At 39.6% G+C, this 12,493-nt stretch overlaps 1 protein-coding gene across 1 annotated transcript in view; it reads right to left on the bottom strand.

The window, feature by feature from the left end:
- Positions 1–12,493, bottom strand: part of FER1L6 (fer-1 like family member 6) — a 78,213-nt gene that overhangs the window by 31,817 nt on the left and 33,903 nt on the right. The window contains exons 19-26 of the mRNA XM_015825381.1: positions 11,252–11,386; positions 9,197–9,346; positions 8,756–8,866; positions 7,975–8,136; positions 5,782–5,965; positions 3,125–3,357; positions 1,493–1,615; positions 588–627 (exon numbers count right to left, since the gene is read on the bottom strand). Of these exons, the coding sequence (XP_015680867.1) occupies positions 588–627; positions 1,493–1,615; positions 3,125–3,357; positions 5,782–5,965; positions 7,975–8,136; positions 8,756–8,866; positions 9,197–9,346; positions 11,252–11,386 (1,138 nt within the window). The remainder of the gene's footprint in view (positions 1–587; positions 628–1,492; positions 1,616–3,124; positions 3,358–5,781; positions 5,966–7,974; positions 8,137–8,755; positions 8,867–9,196; positions 9,347–11,251; positions 11,387–12,493) is intronic.

Below are 12,493 nucleotides of genomic sequence, written 5' to 3'. Positions count from 1 at the left end.
CCATCCCCTGGAAGTGGCCAGCAAATGGCCCTCACCTACTTTATATATCCGGCTTGGGGTTTCAGCAGGCTCTTCCAGTGGACCATGCCTTGGCACTTGCCCTGGTCCAACCCCCTTCTGCCACAGACCCTCAGATCTGTCCCACTCCTGCCCAGGCCCCCACAGGCACCCTTGACGCAAACGATGTAGAGCTGGCCATGCCCACCCAGCAGGCCATACCCACTCCAGCCACGCCCACCCAGTAGGCCGTGCCCACCCTGGCCACACCTACCCAGCCCCCCAAGGACAACCGCAGTGCTGATGCGGCCCTCAATGAAATCGAGTTTGACACCCCTGCCCTATGGGGCATTATATAGCAGGTGACAGGAATAAAGAACAACTGCCATGATCATGGACTTTTCCTTCTCCTTCTACAAGTGAGATTTTCAGTGGGATCAAAAGTTCCTTTTCCAGGGAAAGAGATATTTTGCAGGCAAACAGATAACTTAGAATATATCATAATATTGACTATGAGTATTTTTGAGAGAATGGACTGTTATCATTTACTATGAAAAACATTATTAATAAAAATATAAATATTTACTTACATGTTCCTGGTTTTCCATCACTGAAATCTAAGACTTTTGCCTTTTGAAATAAATTGAAAAGTTTAGATAACTGTGAAAATACAGAACAAGTTACTTAAAGTGCAATCCAGCTTTAATATATTTACTTTCTGTTATTTAATTATTTAATTAGGAATAAAGGCAAATAAATATACATGTCGCAGGATAATGTTGCAGGATCCAATCTGGATCGGTCACCAGAACCAGAGATTTTGTCTTCCGAGCTTTCAGATTCATGCTGGAGTCAATCTTCAGGGAACCTCTCTCTAGCAAAGTGTGTGCTGTTCTGTGTGCGGTGTTTATATGGTGCCTGTTGTGTGTGGCTTTTTAGATGTTGATTGGGGTGTTGATGGCTGGCTATTAAGTCATTGGCTGTCCTTTGCTTCTGCTGATTAGCCCTAGTCTTCTAAGTACTTGATAAACTGGTGGTAAATCAGCACTCCTGTTGATTGACAAGAGACCCGTTTCCCAGATTTCAATCACTTCCCTGGCTGTTTTTGTGCCTGCTCATCCAACAATCTTAGTAGCTGCAAAATTGAATGTATGTCCTTGTTTACTGCAATGTAAGGCTACCAATGAATTCAGGATTTAATTAGGAATACTTTTTTTTGCTGCAAACTCTCTCTCTCTGTGTGTCTCTCTCTGTCTCTCTCTGTTTCTCTCTGTGTCTCTGTCTGTCTGTCTGTCTGTCTGTCTGTCTGTCTGTCTGTCTGTCTGTCTGTCTGTCTGTCTGTCTGTCTCTCTCTCTCTCTCTCTCTCTCTCTCTCTCTCTCTGTGTGTGTGTGTGTGTTTGAAATGCCTGAAAGGGAGCTATTCTTTAACTTTAACCCTAAAAAAATATATCACTTAGACACATAGATTAAAATGTGCCTTATGAATTTGCCTACCTTTTGTACTTTTTCGACCGAAGCATAATACTTTGACCACCAATCAATGACATTTTCAGCCGATTCATCAGCAAGAGTTCTTTTTTTCCTCTTGGTAGAGCGGTAAATTGATTTCCTGCGGTCCTTAAAAAAATGTTACAGGGAAGAATGACTTTTGCCGGGAGTAATTTTTTTTAAAAAAACGTAGTTTTGCATCTATTTTTAATTATAGCAACACAGTAATTCCTGACGAACCGTTCCGATTTACACAAATGTCTCTGACAAAGAAATACAAAATACGGATGTTTTAAAACTGGATCTCTTCTAGAATGACGAATCATAGGCCAACATGGTCTAGTCTAGTGGTTAAAGCACCAGGCTAAAAACCAGGAGACTGTTAGTTCTAGTCCCCTTTTAGATATGAAAGGCACTGGGTGACTTTGATCCAGTCACTCTATCTCAGCCTAACCCACCTTGTAGGGCTGTTTTAGTGGGAGAAATAGGAGGACAACAAATATAGATAGTCCTCGAGTTACCACAGTTCATTTAATGACCGTTCAAAGTTACAACGGCAATGAAAAAAGTGACTTATGACCGTTTTCCACACTTACAACCGTGGCAAGCATCCCCATGGTCACATGATCAAAATTCAGATGCTTGGCAACTGGGTCATATTTATGACCGTTGCAGTGTTCTGGGGTCATGTGATCCACTTTGGCGACCTTCTGACAAGCAAAGTCAATGGGGAAACCAGATTCACTTAACAACCGGGTTACTAACTTAACAATTGCAACGATTCACTTAACAACAGTGGCAAGAAAAGTTGTAAAATGAGACAAAACTCACTTATGTTTCACTTAGTAACATAAATGTTGGGGTCAATTGTGGTCATAAGTTGAGGACTACCTGTATTAGCTGTGTTCAATATCTTGAGTTATATATAAAAATAGTAAAGACGAGATTTTTTTTTAAAAAACAACATCGTACATTTTACTTTTGTGGTCTTTCTGGGTTTTTTCCCCTCTTTTTTTCAAATCAGGCCTATCTGAGCTATAGCATTAAACTATATAACAATTTTCAGCATGGATGCTCATCCTGGTTTATGTTCCCCCAAACAACCATACGGAATAGCTTCATTATCCATAGCCTTTAGGGTATAATAATATGACATTATAGTGCCTTAGTCATATAGATACAGTCTATTTGAGTTTACGCATTTCTGTGTGTCACAGTGATGAGGCCCAAAAGGGCAGTACAGCTGCATCTGATCGTTGTTACTCATTTAGCATTGTCCAGGGAGCATGTGTAGTTTAAAGAAAGCTACAGACGTAATATGGTGTGATGCTGGAAGATGTGTCTCTGCCCATTTTGGCTGTTATTGAAAAAAAATGGGGGGGGGGATGGAGACCCAGGGCATCTATCAGATGCCTGCTTCCTGTTCCAACATTTCTGCGCCTAATCTGAAATTAATACTCCTTGGAGCGTAAACTGCCTTAGCAACATAAATTTTGGGCACAGTTGCAGTCATAAGTTGAGGATTACCTGTATGTGTCTTTCAGCCTGGTATATTTTTTGCACCTTGTTTAATAATGTAGAAGAGAATGCACTATCTAGTGGAAAATGCAAAAAGCCCCAAAACTGAATGTTACCTACTTTTAGTCTCCCATCTTTTGAAGGTTTAGAGAAAGAGGCCAATGAAGATTTCCGTGAAGGAGCTGGTGGTAGAAGAGGAGCTGGTAGGGGAATAGGTACTGCTGCCGTCTCAGTTTTTGGGAGGGCTAAATGAGGCTCACCATGTTCAACATCAACATAAATGTGATCTGATGGAGGTGATGGAAGCTGACTTGTCTGAGGTTGTGCTGGAACATCTGCTACGGCAGATGAAGCTGGAAAGAAGTTAATACATAAAAGTGAACAAGAAAGACCATCTGTTCAATGTTCTAAATATGAACGCCTTATCAGCTGTACAGAATAACAGAATAACACAGTTGGAAGTGACCTTGGAGGTCTTCTAGTCCAACCCCCTGCTCATGCAGAAAATCCTACACTATTTTAGACAAATGGTTGTCCAATATCTTCTTAAAAACGTCCAGTGTTGGAGCATTCACAACTTCTGGAGGCAAGTCGTTCCACCGATTAATTGTTCTAACTGTTCGGAAATTTCTCCTAGTTCTAGGTTGCTTCTCTCCTTGATTAGTTTCCATCCGTTGCTTCTTGTCCTGCCTACAGGCGCTTTGGAAAATAGCTTGACTCCCTCTTCTTTGTGGCAGCTCCTGAGATATTGGAACACTGCTATCATGTCCCCCCTAGACCTTCTTTTCATTAAACTAGACATACCCAGTTCCAGCAACTGTTCTTTATATGTTTTAGCCTCCTGTCCCCTAATCATTTGTTGCTCTTCTCTGCACTCTTTCTAGAATCTCAACATCTTTTTTACATTGTGATGGCCAATGCTGGATGCAGTATTCCAAGTGTGGTCTTACCAAGGCATTATGAAGTGGTACTAACACTTCATGTGATCTTGATTCTATCCCTCTGTTAATACAGCCTAGCACCGTGTTGGCTTTTTCGGCAGCTGCAGCACACCACTGGCTCATATTTAAGTTTTTGTCCACTAGGACTCCAAGATCCCTCTCACAGTTACTACTATTGAGCCAGGTACCAAAGCTGTATGGGACTAAACTGGTTCAACTTCCTCTCTAAACTAAATAATTCCTGCCTTAAGTACAAATACTATAGTTCATAAATTAATAAAAGTATATTATGCAAATCAGCCTAAAGTAGATATGATTCTGAATGCCCCTTTTGGCTGTTATTGAAAAAAATGGGGTGGGTGGGGTGGAGACCCAGGGCATCTATCAGATGCTTACTTCCTGTTCCAACATTTCTGCGCCTAATCTGAAATTAATACTCCTTGGAGCGTAAACTGCCTCTCTGATCTTGAGCAGTGATTTCTTTTCCAAACCTAACTCCAAATGGAGAACCTGAGACTCAGCATGTTGTGGCTGGTTCTCCATATAAATGGCTGTATGACAGTGAGAATACCGGTACATCTCTTAGATCAGAGGTAGACAAATCTTTAAGCTTTCCGACTAGTCCTTCATGCAGGTAGGTTAATCAATGAGATCTACAGCTTGGGAACCAGAGGCCAGATTTCACACTTTGAAATTTCACATTGTGAAGTTATGGGATAAAGCTTCAATACAAAGAAGAACAAATTAATGACACAGGAGCCAGTTTAGGCAATGGTTAAGGCATTGGGCTAGGAACGGGGAGACTGTGAGTTCTAGTCCTGTCAGCCCTAGGAAGCAGTCAATGGCCAGCCACTTTTGTAATTGTAATGGAAGATGTGAAGGAGGTGAAGGAAAAACACCAGCCTTCTTGTGAGTAAGCCAGAGAAGCAGGCTTACTCACACGACTGCAAGCTCAATGCCTGTTGAGCATAAGGTTGCTCTGAAGAAATGGGTGAGTGAGGGGTAGGCAGTTGTAGAAAAAGGCTGAGGGAGATGGGAGATGCCAGAGGATGACAAAGAGAAGCCTACAGAGAAAGGACCTATAGGATTACCTTTATCAGACCCATATACCACCACCATGCTGCTCAGCTCAACAATATAAAACAAACATTAACATTTAACAATGAAATATTAATCAATAAATCCTGCTAAAATAGATGTCACAAAAACAACCAGCTCCGCTTAATAACAACAGCAGCTTGGTCTCCAAGGCCTGGCATCTTCACAGCTCTATGAAAAGAAAGGAGGGTGGTGTGGTAAGAACGCACACACACACCCAATCCTTTTTACTATGCCCCCCCCCCCCAAATCATAAGAATAAAACTCAGGAAAAGAAATACAGAAGCAATGTTTCACTCATGAAATCCCTGGCTATTGCGAAAAGGAGAAACATTGAATCCGGCCTGTTGATTCACAAAGAGAGCTCAATGGAGGTAATAGACAGACTAAAGATAAGGGGGTAAAATTAATTACATTTATTTGACAAGATTAGGACCAAGGAAGTAAGTATTTTAGTCCCATTGCTAACCTTTGTGAAACAAGTTAAACAAATCTAATAACAAAAGCACACAAAGCAAGCCTCCAAGTTACGAAATGCTGTAAAACTGTATAAAAATCCTTGTACTCATCAAATCAGTTGGTCAGCTGCCCCAGAACCATATGCTTTGTGGTTCTGCAACTCAGTAAACTGGACCATCTTTCCTAAAGCAGTCTCCATTTTCTTATTCCTGGCTTGGACCAGACCTGAAGATTTTTCTTTCAACAGTGGATTCTGACCGGACTTTTGGCATGACTTACCTTTGTCCACTTCTATGATGTCAGCTTCTTTGGCTAAGGAAACAAGAGGTTCCTTGGGCTTATACAGAAACTGCGTAAGGCAGTTGACAGTGTGGGTTCCAACTAGAGTACTACGGCCAAAGGCTCTCCAGTCAACCACACAGATGCTTAGTGGAGGATGCAGAAGTTCATTTTCGGGCAATTCCTAACAATGGAAAAACACAAAAGAACCAGTCAGATCTTTTCTTATCTTCTCAAATGGCATTTTTCATCATTTGCTTTCTGCACATTTAGTTCTAACTGGAAATGAGTTTTCTATCAAATCCTACAAGAAAACCGTCTGGTGATTGGATTTCTGTAATTTACTTGAGATGCTTTGCAGTTTGCCTTCCAAATTTTTACAAAGGCTGGATTTCTTTAAATTTCATGTCTTATACTCAGTAGAAAGGCCACTGATGTTTTACAACCTTTCATCATATATTTCCAACATGCCATCGGTCCTTTGAAGAATCCCATTAAGTGTCACAAAGATTAAAATCCACTGGGTTTAAAATAACTGCAGATGTTTCTCTTAAAAAAAATAACCTTAGTTATATTCCAACCTTACCTAAGTAAAATCCTCAGTAAAATCCCATTTAATTTCAGACATTTTGTGATTTAAAAACAACAAGCCTCAGATCTTGCACCTAATAAATTCCACTTATTAGATTCACCTTTATTTTCATTTTAATTGAAGTCACGTTTGAAGTCTAAATCCATTTATTGATTCGCAAGAACCTTGGAACAAGAGACTTGTCATAATTTGTTCCTTCCAAACTTGGGTAACATGCTACGGTGGATAGACTTTTATATTAGACACAATTTATTTGATAAGTCTACCTGATTAATTTCTCATAAAACATAAATTCTTTGATTATCGCTACAATATGAGCGTGTTGAACTGACACTTCTGGAACTGCCCACAAATTAAGATAATTAAAACTTCAAAATCATACTTGTCCAAATGTTATAATGAATTTCACAGCTCATAAAGTGCACAGCAAGATATATACATTATGCAAAGATCTTACTAAAATAAGTATATTATCTGATAATATGGAAAACAAAAATGCACATATACTGTAAATAATAAATGTGCAAAAAATATGCATGAATTCTCAGTAATTTAAAAAAAACATTCTGACAAGTAGAAATGAAATGAAATGAAACAGACTGATAAATAAGCAATCAAACAAAATCAGATTCAGCAGGTTTTCTTTCTTTGTTACCCAAGCTATTTTTTTTCATTTAAAACATCAGTTTAATTGCATTTCTCTCCCTTTCTTCCTATGCCTAATTTAAAGTCCAACAAGCCTATGATCGTAATGATGTAATCAACAATCCTGTAATATTTTTTCTTTAAATTATATGCCAGATGCTGCTAGAAATGTGAAGTGCACAGGATGCAATTAAAGTTAGTGGGAAAACAATGAAAAAAGGAGTTTGGGAAGTTAGCCTTCCTTTATTTTCTTTCTGGATATAGTTTCTTAAAACAATATGGTAAGAATTTCCCCTCTCCTGGGCAGCCAGCATTAGGGATACAATTTCATGGGCATGAATAGTATTGTATTTCTAATTGCTGGTTATCAGCTGTCCCACAACAATGGTAGCTGAAGAAGGTAGAAAAGTTATGCTTAATGCCATTCTGACATTTTAAAGATGAAATGAAGCTCACAATCTGATTGCATTCTCTGATTTCAACCACATTGTAAGTGCCAGGCCCCAAGAGTTAAGATAAACACGTGGAATTATTTCCGAGCCATTTCTCTTATTGTTCCTCACCTATAGACAGAAATCTTGCTAAACTAAAGCAACTATTTGCATCACCATAAATATACTCTGAGAATTGCCAGGGAGGAGCCATTTTAATTCTCTTCTGACAAAACTATCTAAGCTTCCCAGCCGCTTTGTCCTCTGGAATGCAGCTCCTCCCACCTGGGAATCCAAGCTACATTCCACTACAATAAGGCAGCTGTAAGCTAAGTGATTTGTTCAAAGTCACCCACTGCCCTTCAGAAATAAATCAAACCTGAAGCTCACATCTCTCATGGGTTGCATTATGTTAGATAAATGAATTATTCTTGTGAAATTCTGTCTATCTCTAGTGCATTATTTTAAGCAAAAGACAAAAAGTGCAAAGATGAATATATTTAGCAGAGATTTGTATGCATGTACCACTTCAAACCAGTCTGTCAGGATATTAAAATTGGGATTTGTTTTGTAGCTCTGGATCACACAGGATTTCACTCCTTTACTGGCACATTCAATGTAGACTTGGGGACGATCAACAGAGAGAAACTGCACTTTCTTCAATTCCCGAAGACCCCAGAATAGAACCTGCGGCAGGAAAAGGAATAATATGTGACTTCTACAGAACTCACTTCAGGAATCAATGCATTAAAACAGACATGTCAAACTCGCGACGTCACGTGACATCGCGCAACGTATCGGAGCTTTTTCGCCATTGCCGGCAATGGGGTAGGTGCAGCTCCAGTATGATGAAACCGGCCCGTGGGCCGGCAGTTTGACACCCCTGCATTAAACACAACAACCCTTTAGAGGAGGCATGTGGAGAGGGAAGGAGAGAAGATTAAAGTTGGTAAAAAGAGGATTGGCTGTGATAGGTGATAATTGGGTCACCCATGTAGCCATGAGACCAATCTTCTGTTTTGCTTTGGAGCAGCTTATAAAGCATAACGCAACTGGCCCTGGATTGTGTTAATTAATTCATTAGTTAACAAGAAAGGGACCTTGCAAGATGCTTAGAGAAGGAGAAGGAGAAGGAGAAGGAGAAGGAGAAGGAGAAGGAGAAGGAGAAGGAGAAGGAAGGAAATGCTCATAAAAACAATGTGAAAACCTGCACTTCAGACAAAATATTCAGACAAAACATCAACACATTTACATGCAGTAGACAAGGGCTCAGAGGATCATTAAGCAGTTGTTTATCTTAACTTACTTCTATTCTATATTTACTTAATACAGGTCGTATATTGGCTGGGACTGGATAGATTAGGCTGGCATCTGGAGGATCAAGAGGTGGAAGGTTTTCTGGGCCAGAATCAGGGACCTATAGAACAAAAACATACATTATTGTTCGGCTGTGATGCTGTTAAAAGCACTCTGAAAAAATATCCTGAAATTCTCCTCGGAACTAATAGCCCTTCCCTCCAACTTTAATTCAAATAAAATCTTCCTCTAAAGTATTTCTACATGAAGATCATTCTTACTGGAAACTATATAGATCTATCTATGTGGTCACTAGGAGTCGCTGGTGGTGCATATCAATAAGACAGAGTAAAGCTGAATCCATCTTTAATTGAATTGAAGATGGATTCAACTTTGAATGGGATTGAATCCCATTTTAATTCTTTTAAAAATGAAATTATTCCAAACTCACCTGAAGTAGCTCGAATGCAGCAAGGAGATCCCCTCCTGAAAGACTGCCACAGTACAGAGGGTGGTAACTAAGTTTTGGAGGCTCATATTTGTCCTCCACCAGTCTAGTTATTGGAGCGGCCACAGTTGCACCAATATATTCTGATTTTCCCTATATGTTTAAAAAGAAAAAAATACACAATGCCATTTATGTTCACGTTCTGCTGATCCTCCAAGTTCATGTTTGCAATCATTGGAATAAGCAAGGGAGTTACTAGCAGTGCAGCAATATTAACTACCCAGATTCAATAGAAACAAAGGATCCTACACTTTCATTTATCTATTTGTGTTTGTCTAGCTTAGTACTTCTATGTGGCTTCAATCAATCAATGGTAAGTGGCTTAGAAATGCACTGATGGATAGTACAAAAGGAGAATTCCGGCAGTGTTAGAAGATCTGAAGGTCCAAGCTGGGGAAAGATCATCCATATCCATATGGCTGCTAAGAGTCAACACTGATTTAATGGCACATAATCAATTAACAGAGATTAAATGACAAGTGAGCCGTCATTTAATGAAATAAATTAAGCCCTTGGTGATATTTCAGAAGCAAGAATGGGCATCATGTCAATATTCCCTTAGTCAAGAAAAAGTATGTAATTAGCCCATCTCAGCCCATTAAATTCTGATATCCTATCCATTGCCCATTTAGCAAGATAAGCATCCATCTGGAACCCAAATTAAAATATTTGTCTACGATGCTTAACACTCATAGGATCCCTGGTACCTTCAGGTGCCAACAATTTATTAAGATCTCAGATAAGAATCCAGGAATCTTGTAGAAATTCCAGTGAGTCTTCAGGATGAAGGCAGTGGTGGGATTCAGCCAGTTCGCACCACTTCGGCAGAACCGGTAGCTAATTTTTTGTTGCCCAGGCCTAGAATGGACTTCCGGAAGTGGCATCCACACAGAGAACCGGTTGTTCACCTATTTGAATCCCACCACTGGATGAAGGGTTCTTGATGCTCAGATGTTTCATTACCCAAACTAGGTAACCTCACCAGCACACTGATGATGTTGCCTAGTTTGGGTAATGAAATGTCTGCAAGAAAACAACCAAGCTCAAGCAGCACAAATAACCGCTCATTTCAATCCTGAGCTACAAATATTCTCCTTTATTGAGACTTCAGGCTCTTTTCATGAGATCCCAATGAGAGTTGGTTGAAATCATATTCCATATAGCCCTTTCATAAGATTTGGAAGAATTTGAATGGGGACACCAAGGTCATGTAAAATTGGGCCCTGGGGATCTAAAAATATGGATGCTTTGTTTCCAATCCTGGCCGGCACCTACTTCTCAAGATTCTTATTTGATCTGCTAGATTGGTCTTCTCTTGCCTGATTGAGTTTCTTCCTTGTCCTTCTAGATTTTTTTTAAAATAGAAAAACTAGCATACAGTATATTACAGTGATGGTGAACCTTTTAGAGACCGAGTGCCCAAACTGCAACCCCAAACCCACTTATGCATCGTCAGGTGCCAGGTGGGTGTGGCCCATTGGGTGGGTGTGGCCCATTGGGTGGGCGTGGCTGCGGTGGTAACAGCAGAATGGGTGGGACTAAAAAGTTCAATCAATCAATTCCAACTTTGCAACATCTTTTTTTTCCTGTGAGTAGTTGAAATTGACTGATTGATTGAACCTTTTTTTTTTGTACACAGTGGCAGAGGCCTAAAGCGAAAAGGTTTTATAAAACCCAGCTGAAGGCCTAGGGGCTCTGAGTGCCGCCTCTGGCACCAGTGCCATAGGTTCGCCACCACTGGTACTGTATATTACATCCAACATTGTTGATTCCTAGGGAAAAGATAACAAATCAGTGTTTTACTCAGTTCTTTCACCATATTGATAGAAGTAGAATATTTTTTTTTCCAGAGCAACCTCAGCTTCTATGTCTCACTTGCACCTTGTTCATAACATTGGAATGGTTTCAAAAATATTTTTAAAAAGCCTCTGCAACTCATTATATTGACCACCAGATTTTTTTAAAAAATGTATATAAGTATGGGGAAATTATCTGTACCACAGCATCATCATCATAGAGTTCCACAATGATTACAGGAGGGAATTCAACAATTTCCTTGGCATCGCCGTGAAGCTGAATATTATTAAAAAGCAACATCTGATTCCAAGTAGGAGACAAAGTTTGCTGAATGATCTAAGGGAGAAGGCAAAAATAGTATATTAATAATAGCAGTGCTTGCAAGAAGATATTACAGTTTATCCTGGCAACAACCTGATATCTTCCAAACGAATTTGGCAATAGTTTTCAACATAATATGTTCAAGTGGCCATGGTTAAAGCAGGTTTAAAAGGTTAAAACAGGTGCCAGGTCCTCTGTCTTTAAAGATTTTGTTTTCTTCCAATGTTTGGGTTTTTAAAAATTATATTGTAGGACTATCTTTATTGCCTGCCACCCAGAATCACTATAGAATTGGTTGGCCTTGCACATTTCTAAAATATATATTTTTTAAATTAAACTCTTGGCACTTTTGATCATTCAGCCAACAATTTACAGAACGGGTTTTCCTATTCTTGATCACACCTGCAAAACGATTTCTTCTGGGTTGCATTGTCTAATGACATCAAGCTTATCATGGCCTCGTTCCTCTATGTCAGTGTTTCCCAACCTCTGGAATTTTAAGATATGTGGACTTCAACTCCCAGAATTCCCCAGCCAGCAGGCCTCAGTTCTGGGAGTTGAAGGCCACACATTGTAAAATGCTAAAAATTGGATAGAATCAAGATCATGTGAAGTGTTAATGCCACTTTATAATGCCTTGGTAAGGCCATGCTTGGAATACTGCATCCAGGTTTGGTCACCATGATGTAAAAAAGAGGTTGAGACTCTAGAAAGAGTCCAGAGAAGAGCAACAAAGCTGATTAGGGGACTGGAGGCTAAAACATATAAGGAACGGTTGCTGGAATTGGGTATGTCTAGTCTAATGAAGAGAAGGACGAGGGGGGACATGATAGCAGTGTTCCAATATCTCAGGGGCTGCCTCAAAGAAGAGGGAGTCAAGCTATTCTCCAAAGCACCTGAAGGCAGGACAAGAAGCAAGGGATGGAAACTGACTCCATCACTGGAGGTTTTTGAGAAGACATTGAACACCCATTTGTCTGAAATGGTATAGGGTTTCCTGCCTGAGCAGGGGGTTGGACTAGATGACGTCCAAGGTCCCTTCCAACTTTTTTATTATTATTATTATTATTATTATTATTATTATTATTATTATTATTATTATTATTATTATTATTATTATTA

This window comes from Protobothrops mucrosquamatus, unplaced genomic scaffold (assembly GCF_001527695.2).
Source record: "Protobothrops mucrosquamatus isolate PMUCROS unplaced genomic scaffold, P.Mucros_1.0 scaffold2609, whole genome shotgun sequence".
In the NCBI taxonomy this organism is placed as follows: Eukaryota; Metazoa; Chordata; class Lepidosauria; order Squamata; family Viperidae; genus Protobothrops; species Protobothrops mucrosquamatus.
Note: the sequence above shows the minus strand (reverse complement) of the source record. Positions and strands in the feature narration are given on the sequence as shown.